We start from the raw sequence: 20,625 nt of genomic DNA on the forward strand, positions 1-20,625 counted from the left end.
CACGCACACACACACACACACACACACATACACACATTCACACACTCACGCACGCACGCACGCACGCACCCACGCACGTACGCGAGCTATTTTTTATGAGGAGGACGACATTCTAAGACAAAAATCAACATAAATTCATCTTGGTACGACTCACGTACGTACTCACCCGAACGGGCTCGATGAAGAACCATTTCAGGTATCTTTCCGGTACAGCCCAGTTGAAATGCTTCCCGATGAAATCCCTGTATTTCGCTTGACTGGCATTGTTGTACAACTTAGCGTAGACCGCAGTGCCGAACGGGAATGATTTATTCGTTTGTTTAATCTGCAGAGATAAGAATGAAAAATGTTTAAGCGAGAGAGAGAGAGAGAGAGAGAGAGAGAGAGAGAGAGAGAGAGAGAGAGAGAGAGAGAGAGGGGGGGGGAGGAGGCGAGAGAGTAAGAATAAGAGACAGGGAGACAGAGACAGAGATAGACAGAGACAGAGATAAACACAGAGGTGGTGAGGCGGGGGGGGGGGGGATGTAAAATTACGTTATGTAAATATAAAAAAAGGTCCAATAACCATTAGTTTTCTCATCATTTGCTCAATAGAAGACAGGTAATGAATTACACATAACCAAGATATTTAATACTTTACAATAATTAATTGTGTTCGTGAATATATCCTTCAATTCAAACAGCCGCACTGAAAGAAATGTGTGTATTATCCGAGCGATTTCTCGCTTTTCTCGTTACATGAACCCAGCAAACTCCCCAGTAAAAGCATATTAAGATCGCTCACCAGTATCGTGATATCACTGTCTTTCATGCCAGGTGCTTTGGTAACGCTGGAAAAGATGATAAAAAAAAGCATTACCAGCAAGATGGTGTCTCAAGGACTTCAGGCTCCTTTTTATGAAAACAACAGCACTAGAAAAACGACAGCTCAAAGTTATTCAGCAGAAAGTATACAAAATGTTGCGTACTCTTAGAAAAAAAATCAAAATCTGAACAGTCTCTTGGAACTTTGCGGCAGTAAGCTATTCAAGAAGACAAATCATCGCATTGCCTACTGAACGAAGGTGTCAATTAAACAACAACAAAAAGTCCAGTGTGCACAACAAGCAGCAAATCTGTTAATTTGTGGCATGTCTTTAAGTTAAAGAATGCTTTTATCGTGTGTAAAAGCCTCCACAAAATTGTGTTGGTATTAAAACATGATGGCTTATAATTTATATCAATATCAATATCAATCAATCAATAGGAAGCTTATACAGCGCGTATTCCGTGGGTACAGTTCTAAGCGCTTGTCGAAGAGTTGTCAACTTCACAGGACTAACAAAGAAACTAACATCTACAGACGGACACGAACCCTATCACACACTAGCAAACCCTGAAAAACATACAACAAACATATATGAGATGTACGTACACGTCGCATCTTTTGTTTAAAAAAAATACCTTATTGCCTGTTAGGGTTATATGATGCAAACATTGAAGTCTCGCCGGATCCAAGTATTTCTCGCTTTAAAGAATTGTGTTCGGCTCGCACTAACTTTATATGAATGTTATTCATTCGTATGTTGCGAATGACGGCGTCCGTTTCGTTTCGCCATGATGGGTCACGTGGGCTTCGCGTCACGGTTGGCTGACCAACAAGGAACGTCACAGTTGGAGGTGGGCCTGCAATGTACACTCTCGTCTCACCTTGTGCTGCAATGAAAAGAAACGTCAGACGAACAAAAGCCTCCCCTCTCGCTGCAGTTAAAAGAAACGTCAGGCGAACAAGAAACCGCCACATTCCCCCTCACAATTTAAACAAGTCGCGTAAGGCGAAAATACAATATTTAGTCAAATAGCTGTCGAACTCACAGAATGAAACTGAACGCAACGCAACGCAGCAAGACCGTATACTCGTAGCATCGTCACTCCACCGCCCGTGGCAAAGGCAGTGCCCGTGGAATTGACAAGAAGAGCGGGGTATTCGTTGCGCTGAGAAGGATAGCACGCTTTTCTGTACCTCTCTTCGTTTTAACTTTCTGAGCGTGTTTTTAATCCAAACATATCATATCTATATATTTTTGGAATCAGGAACCGACAAGGAATAAGATGAAAGTGTTTTTAAATTGATTTCGGAAAAAAAATTTGATAATAATTTTTATATATTTAATTTTCAGAGCTTGTTTTTAATCCGAACATAACATATTTATATGTTTTTGGAATCAGCAAATGATGGAGAATAAGATAAACGTAAATTTGGATCGTTTTATAAATTTTTATTTTTTTTTACAATTTTCAGATTTTTAATGACCAAAGTCATTAATTAATTTTTAAGCCACCAAGCTGAAATGCAATACCGAAGTCCGGGCTTCGTCGAAGATTACTTGACCAAAATTTCAACCAATTTGGTTGAAAAATGAGGGCGTGACAGTGCCGCCTCAACTTTCACGAAAAGCCGGATATGACGTCATCAAAGACATTTATCAAAAAAAGGAAAAAAACGTTCGGGGATTTCATACCCAGGAACTCTCATGTCAAATTTCATAAAGATCGGTCCAGTAGTTTAGTCTGAATCGCTCTACACACACACACACACACACACACACGCACACACGCACGCACACACGCACATACACCACGACCCTCGTTTCGATTCCCCCTCGATGTTAAAATATTTAGTCAAAACTTGACTAAATATAATAAAAAGAAGCGAAAAACGTGTCTTTAATAGGACGATGGCTTGAAATTGAGGTAAACTTACAGACTTTATAAACAGAAGATCTGGGAAAGTAGGGTTTGAAGGAAGGAAGTCACGTCTTGAATAATAGTAATAATGATAATAATAATAATAATCAATGAGCATTTATATAGCGCAACATCATAACTTTACAATTATGCTCTTTGTGCTTGACACATTTAAAATTAAAACACGGTTATACAAGCATTTACATCTACATTCATATTCAACAACGCTTAATTAAAAGCATAGGGGAGGCCAAGTAAGTTTGGGGGTAGTGGGGGGAGATACCTGGATGGATGGGCAGGGCCTAACGATTAATGTTTACATAAAGTAGAACACCCACTACTCACTTGCTGTAGGTACTGTAAACTCTCCATGAAGACGAACCCACCCGTCCAATGGAGACAGTTGATGCCGGGAATCTGCCATTGTGCTTGTCTTATATCCATCTTCATGCAAGGAAAAGAATATCAATCAATCAATCAATCAATGAGTCTTATATCGCGCATATTCCGTGGGTACAGTTCTAGGCGCTCTGCAGTGATGCCGTGTGAGATGAAATTTTATACGGCCAGTAGATTGCAGCCATTTCGGCGCATATTTACCTTTCACGGCCTATTATTCCAAGTCACACGGGTATAGGTAGACAATTATTAACTGTGCCTAAGCAATTTTGCCAGGAAAGACCCTTTTGTCAATCGTGGGATCTTTAACGTGCACACCCAATGTAGTGTACACGGGGGGAGGTTCGGACACCGAAGAGAGTCTGCACACAAAGTTGACTCTGTGAAATAAATTTCCGCCGAACCTGGGATCGAACTCACGCTGACAGCGGCCAACTGAATACAAATCCAGCGCGCTACCAACTGAGCTATATCCCCGCCTAATAGTGATAATGATAAGATTTCAAACAGTCCTGTGAGGCTACCCTCATGGAATTTCTGGCTGCTTTCTCGCTAGTGAAAGCGAGCTGCCATACATTACGGCGCTAACTACACAGTTAATGATGTTTCTTATACACAGGCATTTTCTATCTTTCAGCCGTTGCCATCTGTCTGTCTGTCGGAGACTAATTTAATTATGAATGGTTGCATATATATATATATATATATATATATGTGTGTGTGTGTGTGTGTGTGTGTGTGTGTGTGTGTGTGTGTGTGTGCGTGCGTGCGTGCGTGCGTGCGTGTGTGTGTGTTTGTTGCGTGCGTTTGCGTATGTGTGTACATGTATGTGTAAGTGCGTGCGTGTGTGTCTACGAATGTGTGAGGTATATGTGTGTCTATTAATGGCAGTATCAGTCTATCCATCTCAGTACAGTCTATACCAATGAAAGAGAGAGAGAGAGAGAGAGAGAGAAGAGGGGGGGGGGGTGAGGGAGAGAGGACAGGGCCAGAAAAAAACAGGCGGGCAGACCGAGGTTTAGACTGACAGACAGACAGACAGACATACAGAAAGACAAAAACACAGTTATCGAGAAGCTGCTTTCGTTTTGTGCATTGCCACCTGGTAACGTGAACTCGACGATCATGTGGAGTGTGTGGTTGGTGGGTCCAGTGTGGTGGCCGAGGAGCTTGACCTGTCCAGCGATGTGATACGTTTTACCTGCCTCCACGGTCAGCGTCTGCTCCGGACCATGCAGCACGTGTTGCCTGTGTAAGAAGGAGCTCAAGTATGTGAGTGAATATCGGCAATTGTGCAGGATGATAGAGATGTGGTGAATTGAATCATGTAACAGAAACTAAAAGACACAGAAAAAGAAACCGAGACACAGGCGCAGGCAGGCACACAGACACAGTACTAGACAAACACACAGACCAGAGTCAGACAGATAGACATGCGCGCATACACACACACACACACACACACACACACACACATATATATATATATATATACAAGGTTGTCGTCACCAAGACTGAGACTGGTCTCAAAAACCGGGAAATCTTTAGATGATGCAGTTGTTTTTTATTTCAAACCCTCGAAGTATTCTCCCTTAGCGGCTACACACAGTTTAAGTCGTTGGACCCAGTCAAGAAATGACCGTTTGAAGTCGTTTTTTGGCACCTGGTTCAGACACTGGAAAACAGCCGATCCGAGGGCTGATCGACTGTCAAATCGACGCCCAGCCAATTGTCTTTTCAGATGAGGAAACAAAAAAAAGTCACAGGGTGCAAGATCAGGAGAGTAGGGAGGATGTGGCAAAGTTTCAAAGTTTTCTTCCTCCAGGTACTCTTTCACCACCTTGGATTTATGAGCAGGTGCGTTATCATGAAGTAATTTGATCCCTTTCAATCATGTAGTTGGTCTGGCTCTCTTGTAGTAACGAACGATGCCAGCAAGAACTTTTTCCTTGTAGTACACCCCAGTGATGCTTCTGCCTTTTTCGCGTGGTTTTTGAAAAATGACGCCCTTTGTGTTATAAAATATTGTGTATAAAACCTTCTTGCCGGAGCGACTTTTTCGCACGATCCGAGGGGCATTGGCACCTTTTTTTTATCCATGCTTTGTTTTGAGCTTTTCTTTTTGGCTCAAAGAAGTACACCCAAGTTTCGTCTCCAGTCACGATCTCATCCAAGCGTTTTTGATCACATCCGTCGTATATCTTGAGTAGCCGTTGGGCAAACGTAACCCTACACCTCTTGTTCTCTTCAGTGAGGAAATGTGGTACCCATCGCGCGCACACCTTTGTGTATCCAAGTTTGTGTTTTAAAACTCTCAAGACAGACGACGACGAAATGTCCAGTGTTTCGGCGATAAAATGACTGCTCACTCGGGGATCTTCATCAACTAACCGTTGCACATGGGACACCATTTTGTTGTCGGTTACAGGTGGTTTCTTCACTTTTCCCCTTGCATCTTCCACAGACGTTTTCCCTGTTGAGAAATGCTTTGCCCACCGAAAAACTGTCGCGCGAGATGGTGCTGTGCCTGGGCTTACAGTTCTCAGCTCTTCAAGTATGTCACCGGCCGTTTTACCAAGTGCCGTTCTTATTTTGATGTAGGATCGAAAATCCTTCTCTGAAAATGTGCTTTTTGCCGCCATTTTTTAGGCCAGTGTCTCTCGCTTACATGATTAAATACACTGTATCTTTACGAAAACACAACGGATCACAAAGAAATTATGCACAATAATACGTTGTGTACCAATCTTGATAATGACGTCATTTGTTATAAATGTCGTCATTTGATTCTGTGCAAAAAAGACCAGTCTCAGTCTTGCTGACGACAACCTTGTATATAATACTAGCAGTCAGGCCCGGCTTCTCCCGGGTGTTTCTGCTCTCCCCTCTCTCAGAAACCTCTCGAATCTTATTCCAATGTGGATAAGAAAAATGACAGTGTGAGCTCATACATTTGGATGTATAGGCAAAGCAAGTTTCTATTTGGTTCAACGTGTTCTTCGTGATTTGTTTACCCCTTCTCACACCCACTGTAGTTACCGTCTGATGAAGCACGCATACCTCATGAGTGAGCGCGTCATACCTTTTTGAACAGGGGAGAGAAATCTGTAAATTCTCGTGATCTTTCACTGAGGCGATCGTTTCGTAAACATTATTCGCGATGATCTGGAGGGCAGGGAGGAGGAGCAGGGGGCAGGGTTAGTGTGTGTGTGTGTGTGGGGGGGGGGGGGGGGGGGGGGCGGGATGATAGCGGGCGGGGGGTAACCCTTGAGAATGACATGGTAAACTGGTTTGATGAGTTACCTCCCTTCCGTGGGTGACAAACCATGACTTACCTCCCTTGCACTATATAGACTGTATTGATAGATGGGGAGGGTAATTATCCGAGGAAGGAAACAATGTCTGGAGAAACTAAAACCCAGGTGCACATTTGTGGGTCCAGGGCAGTGTGCATGCAAAATATCTTGTGCTTATCTTTTGCCATCTCTGAGGTATGGCGACCACAGACAGACAGACAGACACACACACACACAGACAGACAGACACTCTCTTTTATTTATATGTATAGATATCTATATATATATACGACTTGTGTCTGTGTGTGTGTCTGTGTATCTGTGTGTGTGTCTGTGTATCTGTGTATTCGCCATGCACGGCCAAAGTTCTCGATGGATCTGCTTCAAATTTGGTGGGCTTATTCAGAGAGACCCCGGACACAACCTCATCGATGAGATATTTCAACACGTGCTCTCAGCGCGCAGCGCTGAAGCGATTTTGGTTCCACCTCAGCTATTTTGGTTCCACCTCACCTACCCGGGCCCCCATACCGACACACCAAAGCCAAAGTTCTCGGTGGATCTTTTTCAAATTTGGACACCGTATTCAGCTACACCCCGGACACAATATCATCGATGAGATATTTCAACACGTGCTCTCAGCGCGCAGCGCTGAACCGAATTTGGTTTTTGTGTTCATTTCACCATTATAAGTAACTCTTCCTTATCTTCTCATCTTCTCCATGTTTTCAGCGTTTACCTCCCTTCCTTCGTATGGTGCACTTTTGTATGAAGGGGGCATCTTCGGATATTCCCCGTTCTGTTACTATTTTTAGAAGGTCACCGCAGTGTCCAGAACGTAAATTGGACCCGTAAATTATCCTCACTGTAAAAGTGCAAAGGTCGAATCAATTTATAGCCACGCGAAAAATACACTGTCATCTATCTCTCTATAGATACGGCTTCTCTGTGTTTGTGTTTGTGTGTGTGTGTGTGTGTGTGTGTGTCTCTATGTGAGGAACACCTGTGCATTGTTCAGTTCTGTTTGTGATGTGGTCTGGCGGCTTTTGTGTAATACATAAAGGGAAAGTTTGTGTGCGTGCCTGTGTGTGTTCTTAATCTAAGACAAATGTCGCCAATGTTTTTACAGAGTGACGTTAAATAAACGATTTTATCATCATGTAAGTTTGTGAACTGGCCTTCCTTTGAGAAGCCATAACAGTTCAAAAGGGCTTAGAGATAAGCTCTAACTTGCTCAGTCCTGTTTGAGTGGAGTTCGCCTCCAAAGGTGATTAACACGGTTACATTCGTCGACAAGGATGGGACTCGATATGGTCAGGAATGGCATTATGGCCACTGAATCATTTTCGTGCTGTTCCCATTCCACGAATCTGGGAGGGACCTAAGCTTGGCGGGTCCATTGTTCGGACCCGGCGAAGCCGGCGTACGGCTCTAAGTACTTCTTCCGGCCCGGCGAAGCCGGCTACCCGGCGAAGCGGGTATTCATTCTAGTATATATATATATACACAAACCCACACTGAAACACACACGTGTGCATGTACCTGTTTGATACTTTCAGGGCTCTCTGCCCAGGCTGTTCCATCTCGACGAGCTCACAATCAAAACCTTTGCATCTCCACCCATCATCATCAGACTGGACAAACCTGCCCTGCACGACTGCCAGCCCCAATAGCAGGGCTGCTAGTGACCACCAGCATGGTCCCGGCATTTTGTCTTCACTGAAATTCATTAGAAAAAATATATATAAATGAATAAATATCAGATAACTAGAGAGAGAGAGAGAGAGAGAGAGAGAGAGAGAGAGAGAGAGAGAGAGAGAGAGAGAGAGAGAGAGAGAGAGACATGGGGGGGGGAGAGAGAGATGAAGAGAGAGAGAGACAGACCCCCGGCGACAGACAGAGAGATAGAGAGAGAGATATAGAGAAAGAGAGAGAGGGGGAGAGACAGAGAGAGGGAGAGGGAGACAGACAGACAGACAGACAGACAGAAAGCAAGAGAGAGAGAGAGAGAGAGAGAGAGAGAGAGAGAGAGAGAGAGAGAGAGAGAGAGAGAGCTCTACCTCGAGAGAGAGAGAGAGAGAGAGAGAGAGAGAGAGAGAGAGAGAGAGAGAGAGAGAGAGAGAGAGAGAGAAAAGATCACATCGATAAATACCTTTCCACAACGGAAATTAACTTGCAAAATGTTGTCTCGGTTAAAGGCACAGTACGCCTCCCGTAAACCATCACAGGTACTGTCAGGCTTTTACACACAGTACAAACACCCTTTCATTTGAACACTCACCGAACGGGAACATCCTAGGTGCCCTACGTAAAGAGCGAGCAATTTTCAAAGAATTAATTTTTCGGATCATAGTTGAGACCATCTCAATCGCACCCATCCTGAACTCAGGTCAAAAATGAGTTACTTCCCTTCAACTGGCGATAGCCGTGGAGCGATGATTGTGCGTTTTGGTGTTAGACCTAACATTTAAAATCTAAATAATAAATTGACAGCTTGTTACACAAACATTCTTAAATCATAAAAGAATTATTTTTTTCATCAAGACAAGATCAGCACAATTCGAAGTTTTGAAAGTTTGAAAAAAGCGAAAAGCCCGGAAGCAGGGTCACGCAACGTCGTGGTTTTCGTAGCAGACGACGGTTTATAGGCAGTCAAAACCATCGCTCCAGTTCTTATGAACAACATTCGTTTGTTTCGTGAAAAGTCAGAGGTACATAATAACGTGCTATTGCAGATAAGCTCACAGCGAGCCGCATTCAAATTACAAACTGACGACTGCATTGTGAAAAAGGGAAACTGGATCACACGGGTTCACGATGGCTCAGGGGTAAGATAAACCACGCAAAAATAAATTCTTTGAAAATTGCTCGCTCTTTACGTAGGGCACCTAGGATCGTTTGGTGAGCGTTCAAATGGAAGGGTGTTTGTACTGTGTGTAAAAGCTGGCAGTATCTGTGATGGTTTACGGGAGGCTTACTGTGCCTTTAAGAGCGTTCAGCGGGAGGACGTTTATTGCAGTGAAAAACGTCAATCCCCGCAGCAAGCCTTGTGTAAACGATGTAATTCAATCGTTGTCGCTCAGTTACAGGCGCTTCATTCTAAATAATTATAACAAAGCAAGGTCGCGCTTATTATAAACGTACCAGCTTGTTGTGTCGTTAGCTTGTAGTTTTTAGGTCTATATGGCACCCAAAATGTACATAAAAAAAAGAGTATACACCAACACAGCAACTTTAGAACAGCATCAAAACAGAGAAATCGTCCTTTCTATCAAAATATAGCGTGTGATATCTCACCTGTGTTAAAAATAGTCCTTTCCGGCGGGTCAACAGGTCAGGTAAAGCTGTACATAGACTTGTTTAGCTGAAGGCCGTGGGACAACAACATCAAGCTGCGCTATATATACTCTCTGTTGTTTGTATACACTGACTCGGAAGCAGGTAGACCAACCTATAACGCGAATCTCTTTTACACGCTACCATGCACTGTCGAACATGGTTTAGAATTACTGACACAGGGAAGTGTTTTAGACACAATGTATGACGGCTAACTAGTGCCAAAACCTAGGGTTACCATTTTCACGTGAAAATTACATTGTTACTGTAGTCGGACTCTAAGAGTCCGCACTGAGAGACTACAACGTCCGGAAAACATCGCTCTCATACTATTTCTTAAATATCTTTTAAAGGCACAGTAAGCCTCCCGTAAACCATCAAAGATACGGTCAGGCTTTTACACACAGTACAAACACCCTTTCATTTAAACACTCACCGATTGAGAACATCCTAGGTGCCCTCCGTAAAGAGCGAACAATGTTCAAAGAATTTATTTTTGTGTGGTTTATCTTACCCCTGAGCCATCGTGAACCCGTGTGATCCAGTTTCCCTTTTTCACAATGTAATCGTCAGTTAGTCATTTGAATGCGACTCGATGTGAGCTTATTTACAATAGCACGTTTTTATACCCGAAACAAACGGCTGTGGTTCACAAGAACTCTAGCGATGGCTTTTGACTGTTAGGAACGGCGATATGCACTGATAAACCGTCGTCTGCTACGACCCTTGCGTGACCCTGCTTCCGGGCTTTTCTTTTTTCAACCTTTCACAACTTCAAATTGTACTGATCTTGTCTTGATGAAAAAAGAATTCTTTTATGATTAAAGAATGTTTGTGTAACAAGCTGTCAATTTATTATTTAGATTTTAAAAGTTAGGTTTAGCGCAAAAACGCACCACGGTCCAAAAACATTTTGATAATCATCGATTCACGGCTATCGCCAGTTTACATCGATAGAATGAGACCCGAAGAGAAGTAACTCATGTTTGACCTGAGTTCAGGATGGGTCCAAAAAGTGTTCGAGACAATCTGCAAAATTAATTCTTTAAAAATTGCTCGCTTTTTACGTAGGGCACCTAGGATGTTCCCGTTTGGTGAGCGTTCAAATGGAAGGGTGTTTGTACTGTGTGTAAAAGCCTGACAGTATCTGTGATGGTTTACGGGAGGCTTACTGTCCGGGCGTGAATGCCGGTATTCATAACAGCCGTCCAGCACCAAAACGAGGCGCCATTGTTGTTGAGGACCAAGTCCACGAAAATAAATTCTTTGAAAATGTCTCACGCTCGACAGAAAGCAGCCAGGATGTTTCCGTTCGGTGAGCGTTCAAATGGAAGTATGCTTGTACTATATGTAGACGCTCGGGGAGCTCTGTGATGGTTTACCGTGGAGGCTTACTGTGCCTTTAATATAAGGCCTTGTCGAGCAAGTTATCTGACATGATGATGCATTTTACCGTTTTCTGCAATAGCGCTTTCCTTAACGTTGTTTGGGGTATCTTAGAAAAGAATAATCGACCCTGAAAACTTTCGAATCGAAGCTGTTTATATAGCAGACGGACTTTTGATCGGCTGTGGTCTCACACTTTCACATATATCTTTCAGTATAATTCCTTATTCGACAAGTTGTCGGGCAGACAGCTGTACCTCATATTTGTTTCCACTACCACACTCATTAATCTGTTCTGTAGTGTATTAGTGATGGACAATCGATCCGAAAATGTTCGATTCGAGAGAGGAAAACTGGCGTCTGTCCGGACGTGTGCTAAAGGTCCGACCGTTAGCAGACGGCTTTGTTCGACGGAGACTCACACACTTTCACAAATATCTGTCGATAGAATTCGTTATTCAACAAGATATCGGACAGACAGCTGTATGTCATGGTTGTCTACACACCCGCTCAGCTCTTATTGTTAATTTGCATCGAATTAAAGAACTATGGACCAGAAAAGTATCGAATCGAAGGCCGGATATTTTGCTCTGGCCGGTGTAACAGTCGCGCATGCGCAAAGAACCTCCACAGTCACGAGGCACATGAAAATTAGTAATTAACACGCGAAAATTACTAATTTTTAGTTTTGGCGCTAGTAAGCCGCCAGGAAGCGAGCCAAAACTGAAAATTAGTCAGTAACGCGTGAAAATTAGTAATTACACGTGAAAATTAGTACTTAACTCGTGAAAATTGTAAGTTTTCCTCGTCCGCCGTCGAACTGATTTTTCGTTTATATGCCGTACTCAGAAGGCAAACCTGGGGTTGCATTATTGTTTAACACATGCTCTCACACACACACCCATACCCCTTCACACAAACTGCCAGCGTCAATTTTACTCAACTTGCACTTGAACAATCGGTGCATGTGCTCGGTACACGGTACATGTGTAGGCTACCAAAATATACTCTCGTCAGTGTCGACGGAAACTAAAATTCAGCAACGAGGACCTCCTATCGAAACAGTGGTTTGTGCTTCAGGGTAAAAGCGCGACATAAACAGGTAACATGTGTTAGTAGCAAGTAAACGCATTTGTCCCGCCTTCCATGGTTACATAGAATAGGCCTACCCGACTGCATTCCGAATCGTGGCCGGATAGTTCCGCTTGAGTGCTATCTGTTTATTTTGCCCCCGTATTTCCTGCCTGCTCTGAAAATCCCTGCAAAGAGCAGCTAGATTTCTATTCACTTGAGCACGGCCGCCATCGCATTCAGTGCACGACAGCTTTTTGCTTGGAGCGGGAAAGAAAGACATGTTACATTGTTATGACGGCTTACTAGCGCCAAAACTAAACATTAGTAATCAACACGTGAAAGTTACTAATTTTCACGAGAAAATTACATAACATCAATGCCAATATCCGTAAAACACACACACACACACACACACACACACACACACAGAAAAATACAGCGAAAGTGTGGAGCATTATGAGAACGCTCACATGACACATATGGTGTGAAGGCACTTGCAGCTATAGGGAGGGCTATGCCTTCACACAAACTTAGTACTGACTATTCCCCTCCACTCCAAAGTGCTGCTGATCGAACTTTGGACCATGTATTCTCCACTTGGATTCTAATTTGTGATGGGAACTGGTATTTTGACTTTGAAATTAGCTTCAACGCAAAATATTTCTTTTCTTATTCAAGGGACGTAAGGGCCGCTCAGTGCTTTTTTTCGAATAGATCGAATTTGGGGTAACATTGATCGAATTACATCACAAATCTGCTTCAGTTGCAAGATCTTGACATGATTTTCTCCCTCAAGATAATTGTACCGCTTGAAATTGGCGGAGAAACATTCAGTCTGAAGTTAATTTTGGCAGACGCATGGCTGACGTCCTCCCGATACCTGCATGCGTGAAGACAAATACAGTTAATGAGGAAGAGGCGTATTAAGTTTATGTGTAAATGAAAATCATGTGAGCAGTTCTATAGTTTGACCTTTGCAGTCGGGAATGTTTATTGACACCGCAGTGCACACGGCGAACTGGAAAACGGCAAAACGAGAAACAACCTCGAACCCGGCGCACTGTGGTCGGGCAAGTTTATTTATTGATTGTTGGAAAGCAAACCCCGCTGCATACGTAGCAAGTGTGTATGTCATCTTAAGCGCTGAAAAACGATCCAACATCTGAATTTTCTTTGTTACGACGAGTTAAAAAGTATATGTAACACATGTTACCTGTTTATGTCGCGCTTTCACCCTGAAGCACAAACCACTGTTTCAATAGAAGGTCCTCGTTGCTGAATGTTAATTTCCGTTGACACTGACGAGAGTATGTTTTGGTACACATGTACCGTGTACCGAGCACATGCACCGATTGTTCAAGTGTTGAGTCAGTAAAATTGACGCTGACAGTTTGTGTGAAGGGGTATGGGTGTGTGTGTGTGAGCATGTGTTAAACAATAATGCAACCCCAGGTTTGCCTTCTGAGTAGCATATAAACGAAAAATCAGTTCGACGGCGGACGATGAAAACATATGTGTCATGTGAGCGTTCTCATAATGCTCCACACTTCCGCTGTATTTTTCTCTGTGTGTGTGTGTGTGTATGTGTGTGTGTGTGTGTGTTTTACGGATATTGGCATTGATGTTATGCGGATTTCAACACATAAGCATATTTAACGATTGCAATCCGTCACGAACAGCAAATGTGAGTCAACGTCTGTGGAAGCTAAACATTAGTTGTTCTTTCCACTATACACATGCAAAACGTGATCAAATTAGTTTAGCTGTTCTGATTTTTTTGGGGGGGTCATGGATTTTAAAGGCACAGTAAGCCTCCCGTAAACCATCACAGAGCTCCCCGAGCGTCTAAATACAGTACAAGCATACTTCCATTTGAACGCTCACCGAACGGGAACATCCTGGCTGCTTTCTGTCGAGCGTGAGACATTTTCCAAGAATTTATTTTCGTGGACTTGCTCCTCTACAACAATGGCGCCTCGTTTTGGTGCTAGACCTAACTTTTAAAATCTAAATAATAAATTGACAGCTTGTTACACAAACATTCTTTAATCATAAAAGAATTTGTTTTTCATCAAGACAAGATCAGAACAATTCGAAGTTGTGAAAGTTTAAAAAAAGAAAAGCCCGGAAGCAGGGTCACGCAAGGGTCGTAGCAGACGACGGCCCGGTTTATCAGTGCAAATCGCCGTTCCTCTCAACAGTCAAAATCCATCGCTAGAGTTCTTGTGAACCACAGCCGTTGTTTCGTGCATAAAAAACGTGCTATTTTAGATAAGCTCACGTCGAGTCGCATTCAAATGACTAACTATGACGACTGCATTGTGAAAAGGGGGAAAGTGACTGGATCACACGGGTTCACGATGGCTCAGGGGTAAGATAAACCACCCAAAAATAAAGTCTTTGAAAATTGTTCGCTCTTTTCGGAGGGCACCTAGGATGTTCTCAATTGGTGAGTGTTTAAATGAAAGGGTGTTTGTACTGTGTGTAAAAGCCTGACCGTATCTGTGATGGTTTACGGGAGGCTTACTCTGCCTTTAACGAGCAGAAACTTGCTTCTGTGAATTGATTTGTGGGGGTGTCCGTCATACTGCATAGAAACTACCTCATGTAAAATCAATGTTTGGAGAAGGAGACAAATGCCCTTTCATACGCTTCTATCTGGTTTTAAAATAAACAGCCTGTTCACAAAGATCTACGCTCAATAGTCTCTTTTACACCAAGGCTATTCTAGGCGACCTTGACCTTGGCCCGCTGTGCCTCGGGCAAAGTCAGCCACTTTTGCGCGTTGTTTGAATAGTGGAGCTGTACGATGGTGCACAAACATTGCTCTTATGGCGTGTGTGGAAGTGATTTAAGACACCGTGAGAGATCACACATGGTCGGTGTTGGATGGGTACCGTTTTCCAAACCCTCTAGAGATTTAGAAAAGTGCCGAAAATGGATTAAACTATGTGAAAGAACGATCGACAGGTTCAACATCGAACAAGTCAACAAAGACACCTACATTTGCACAAAACACTTCGTCGGGGGGCACTTGAAAATGACATGCTGTTTTTCTTCATAAGTATAAATGGAACAAAAAGATTGTACCATGCTTTGACTTTATGTGCTGAGAGAGGAAGAAATGGTTTGAACTGTAGCTTTTTCATATCCTCATAAACAAAAGTGTGATACTGCAGCTAATTAGCAAAACAGTCAATTTCACTGAAAAACTAGACAGCGACACATATAGTCTACAAACCAATGAACACGAAGGCATTTAAGAAACAGGATCATTCTTTTAATCTTGTCAAAAATTTTGAACATGAATCTCATTGCAAAAACACAATCTGACAGAACTGGCAGAAAAACAAAACTACTTCAGCATACAAAATTACAAATGGCCCAAAGAATATGGTCTGAAATCAGACAAAAAGCATGACAGCTCGGTGCTTGCAGTTGCATACCACAAGAACACAAAAATGAGAGAAAAAAATGGTCAAACTGAACTATGTGTCGTTCAAAGGAAAAATGGTTTGCCTCAAGGAAAAAGACTGAGAGACATCACATAACTGTACAAGCTCACAAGAGCTATTGGTTGTAATCATGAGTACGACTAGACTGAAATGATAAATAATGTGCATCACAGTACTATTCAAGCACTAAAAAGTGCCTCCCACTAGCTTGTCACCAAATAAACAAAGTAGGTTGTAACAAAATTGCAGATTAATAAAAAAAATTGTTCAATCAATAGTATATGTCACACCTGACATTAAACTAGTGATTTCCATCACTATCCTTTTCGGGCATTAAAAATAGTTCAAAGCAGCTAGCCCCACATGGAAGTAAGTAGCAGGCAGTTTTAAATCACGCAAGGGTCATTCTCCAGGTGTGTTCACGAAATACATTGTAATTTTAAACAGAGACAATTATCAGTTCACGCTTGAAGATGATTTTACTGACCAAGTTTCTCCCCATATATTTCATAACCCTGCAGGTGAAAATGGTAATACCAGCACAGAATGATTGTCAGTGAACCTTTAATACCAACATTTCAAACTACATCACTCATCATAAAAGAGAAGATGTGACTTGAATTAAAATGAAAATCAAAAAGTGGAAAAACTCATACTCTGATAATTGTTGTCCAAGTGTTTCAAACTACATCACTCATCATAAAACAGAAGCTGTGACTTGGATTTAAATGAAAATCAAAACGCGGAAAAACTCATACTCTGATAATTGTTGTCTAAGTGTTTTAAACTACATCACTCATGATCATAAAACAGAAGCTGTGACTTGGATTTAAATGAAAATCAAAACGCGGAAAAACTCATACTCTAATAATTGTTGTCTAAGTGTTTGTGTGGTTAAAAAAACAAATGTACCTGATCATGAATGAAATCAGAGCAACCCATATGATCATTAACCATCCACTGCCCACTGGTCCATACGTATACTCTTTTCAAGAGGTGATGGGTATGGAAGAGGCAGTGCTACTGTTAGCTGAATGTCCCCATCTTCGCTGACGATTATCCACAGTTTATATGAGGAAGTGTGCAGGTAGGTTGTCTGCCTCTGTGTCGGTTTTACCTCCGCGGTGTACACGAAAACTTTTCCACTTCTGCACATGTAAGTTGAGCACATGGCCATAAAAAAAGGCGATAATCTTCAAAGGGTTTGTAAGCTTTCGCCTTCTTCTGGTCGAAATCGTTCTTTTTCTCAATCAGATAGTTCAGGATGTCAACAACACCGATCCTGGGTGAGTTTGATAGACGGGTCACTTTTTCCTTCGGATGTAAAAGGATCGCGTGGTGGAAATCCGATCTGTCGAAGTTTTTCGGAAAGTTTTTCTTGCACGCCCTGTCTTGTAAAATCCGGATCGATCGGTAGTTCCAACTGTTGTGCAGTTTTCACAAGTTGCAGCAGACCATCTTGTCTGTATCCAGTAACAGTAATGCCCCTGTCTTTCAAAAACGTTCTCAACTGAACGCAGTCGGACGGAGCGAGGTTGCCCGTACCCAAGGGGAGTAACTCGAAATGACTCAGCGCGCGGTCTGCTGTAAAAGGCCCTATTGCTTTTGCGGTGTTTTTACATTTAGTCAAGTTTTGACTAAATGTTTTAACGTAGAGGGGGGAATCGAGACGAGGGTCGTGGTGTATGTGCGTGTGTGTGTGTGTGTGTGTGTGTGTGTGTGTGTCTGTGTGTGTGTGTAGAGCGATTCAGACTAAACTACTGGACCGATCTTTATGAAATTTGACATGAGAGTTCCTGGGTATGATATCCCCATACCTTTTTTTCATTTTTTTGATAAATGTCTTTGATGACGTCATATCCGGCTTTTCGTGAAAGTTGAGGCGGCACTGTCACGCCCTCATTTTTCAACCAAATTGGTTGAAATTTTGGTCAAGTAATGTTCGACAAAGCCCGGACTTCGGTATTGCATTTCAGCTTGGTGGCTTAAAAATTAATTAATGACTTTGGTCATTAAAAATCTGAAAATTGTAAAAAAAATATAAAAATTTAAAAACGATATAAATTTACATTAATCTTATTCTCCATCATTTGCTGATTCCCAAAACATATAAATATGTTATATTTGGATTAAAAACACGCTCTGAAAATTAAATATATAAAAATTAATATGAAAATTAAATTTTCGAAATCAATTTAAAAACACTTTCATCTTATTTCTTGTCGGTTCCTGATTCCAAAAACATATAGATATGATATGTTTGGATTAAAAACACGCTCAGAAAGTTAAAACAAAGAGAGGTACAGAAAAGCGTGCTATCCTTCTGAGCGCAACTGCTACCCCGCTCTTCTTGTCAATTTCACTGTCTTTGCCGTGAGCGGGTGACTGACGATGCTACGAGTATGCGGTCTTGCTGCGTTGCATTGCGTTCAGTTTCATTCTGTGAGTTCGACAGCTACTTGACTAAATGTTGTATTTTCGCCTTACGCGACTTGTTTACATTTAGTCAAGTTTTGACTAAATGTTTTAACGTAGAGGGGGGAATCGAGACGAGGGTCGTGGTGTATGTGCGTGTGTGTGTGTAGAGCGATTCAGACTAAACTACTTGACCGATCTTTATGAAATTTGACATGAGAGTTCCTGGGTATGATATCCTCAGACGTTTTTTTCCATTTTTTGGATAAATGTCTTTGATGACGTCATATCCGGCTTTTCGTGAAAGTTGAGGCGGCACTGTCACGCTCTCATTTTTCAACCAAACTGGTTGAAATTTTGGTCGGGTAATGTTCGACGAAGCCCGGACTTCGGTATTGCATTTCAGCGTGGTGGCTTAAAAATTAATTAATGACTTTGGTCATTAAAAATCTGAAAATTGTAAAAAAAAAAAAATTTTATAAAACGATCCAAATTTACGTTTATCTTATTCTCCATCATTTGCTGATTCCAAAAACATATAAATATGTTATATTCGGATTAAAAACAAGCTCTGAAAATTAAATATATAAAAATTATTATCAAAATTAAATTTTCCAAATCAATTTAAAAACACTTTCATCTTATTCCTTGTCGGTTCCTGATTACAAAAACATATAGATATGATATGTTTGGATTAAAAACACGCTCAGAAAGTTAAAACGAAGAGAGGTACAGAAAAGCGTGCTATCCTTCCCAGCGCAACTACTACCCCGCTCTTCTTGTCAATTTCACTGCCTATGCCGTGAGCGGTGGACTACGAGTATACGGTCTTGCTGCGTTGCATTGCGTTCAGTTTCATTCTGTGAGTTCGACAGCTACTTGACTAAATGTTGTATTTTCGCCTTACGCGACTTGTCTTATTATAGGTGTGATAGGGTGGAGTGGAAGGGGGGAATAGGCCAGGAAGCATAAATGAGACGCCAAGCCGGACAGAGGTTGCGATAACGTGACTTTTATTTAACGTACACCATAAATAATGGGAGAGACGGGACTAACTCCCTACACAATAGGTAACTGAGGATACGCTTCACGCCTTACGGACCATCGGAGCGTGACACACTGACAAGGACCGATACTGTGACTTCACAAGTTACTACAGGGGGCGCTACGCTATCTATAACGTCACACAGGATGTCAGTGACGCGTCCGCAACGCAGGACACGCTATTACAAAACAAAGAACAAGGCAAGAGCGGGAAAACTGGGTCTCAACGGCGAAACAACGACACTGACGCTATAACGCCACTAGGATAAAATAGCTACATACATACGTGCACACCATAGCATCATTCATACGATCAGAACATATTATAGACAAGCAAAATTCAATATAAACAAAAGAAACAGCATCTACTTACAGTTCACTCCTCAATGAAGAACTAAACACACACGAAGTTACGGCGGGACTGTTCAACACATCGCCGGTCTGAATCACTCACCTCGCTGATGGTAAATCAGCTATTAAACCACAGGTCAAAGATGATACTCACAATCCAGCACAGGCTATCTGTATTTTAAAAGATGTCACACCAACACAAAGAACTGTTTCAAATAGAACACCGGTCTCAAGGCTTAAGCACACAGGCCGATCCACACACAGCGAAATCACCGGTCAGACTGACCGAACTCGCACTGTCGGGGGTGAATGCGTACGCATCCGTTAAGGGATTAACCAATTAAAACGCAGCATCTACGCACAAAGACATACACGCATCACGGAACAAACACATACACGCATGGTCAAGGGGAATAATTGGGGTAGGGAACGAGAGAAAGGAACAACAGTACGTCAAATCGCCACACGGCTACATAGATGTAGTATAAAAGCACGAAAATACCGGGCCACCATGCAGACACCAACAATCGAGTATGACTACCTAAATGTCGGGAATGGTTGGGGGAGAAGGAGGGGGATAGGCATACACGTAAAACCCCACTGGTACAAATCACGAGTCTCCAGGGAGCTGTAGGCCCGTGTAATCAGAAACAGAAGAGTATGAGTATGAGTATGAGTATGAGTATTTGAAAGGCATCCAGACCCCTTAGCCTCGTTGCACGTTGGCTGCAGTTGTTTCGCGCGATGAAAAAAGCAAAATGCTGGTAAGAAAAGCACGACGCTTTGGACTATAATTATCTAATTATTTACCGACATTTTCTGTTCGGTTGGAAACTGAATAGACGAGGACATGCTAAGTTCATTCACGAGGATACTGACGCAGCTGGTGGTTGCTTCGTTTGCTGTATTCAATGCAGTCCCATTGCGTATCTTGTACGCGCACTTTACTCGCCTGTATAATTAGTTGCGCACATCTATCGTAGTGAACATAACGTGGGAAAAGCATGTATGAGTTAGATAATAAACAGGACAAATATATGCAGCAGTTATATCTATGTTTGAACATCCTGTGTTTTGGGACAATTGTGTATTGTTTGCATGTTGATTTCTATGGATGTGAAGTTTATGGTAGTATTTTAAAC

The 20,625-nt window shown here is 42.2% G+C and overlaps 1 protein-coding gene across 5 annotated transcripts; it reads right to left on the minus strand.

The window, feature by feature from the left end:
• Positions 1-109: 109 nt before the first annotated feature.
• LOC138953595 (uncharacterized) lies at positions 110-19,765 on the minus strand. Of its 5 annotated transcripts, none has more exons than XM_070325453.1 (8): positions 12,052-12,206; positions 9,720-9,766; positions 7,965-8,141; positions 4,229-4,374; positions 3,073-3,171; positions 1,539-1,695; positions 785-830; positions 110-325 (listed from the first exon to the last, which is right to left on the minus strand). In XM_070325453.1, the coding sequence occupies exons 3-8, from the start codon at positions 8,129-8,131 to the stop codon at positions 125-127; spliced, it is 816 nt and encodes a 271-aa protein (XP_070181554.1). In that variant the 5' UTR covers positions 8,132-8,141; positions 9,720-9,766; positions 12,052-12,206; the 3' UTR covers positions 110-124. The 5 variants fall into 5 exon arrangements, with proteins under 5 accessions (XP_070181554.1, XP_070181553.1, XP_070181555.1 ...); XM_070325452.1 differs by having other exon boundaries at positions 9,720-9,873; positions 12,052-12,201; XM_070325454.1 differs by lacking the exons at positions 9,720-9,766; positions 12,052-12,206 and adding an exon at positions 19,638-19,765.
• Positions 19,766-20,625: the final 860 nt, after the last annotated feature.

Source organism: Littorina saxatilis, linkage group LG17 (assembly GCF_037325665.1).
Source record: "Littorina saxatilis isolate snail1 linkage group LG17, US_GU_Lsax_2.0, whole genome shotgun sequence".
Lineage (NCBI taxonomy): Eukaryota > Metazoa > Mollusca > Gastropoda > Littorinimorpha > Littorinidae > Littorina > Littorina saxatilis.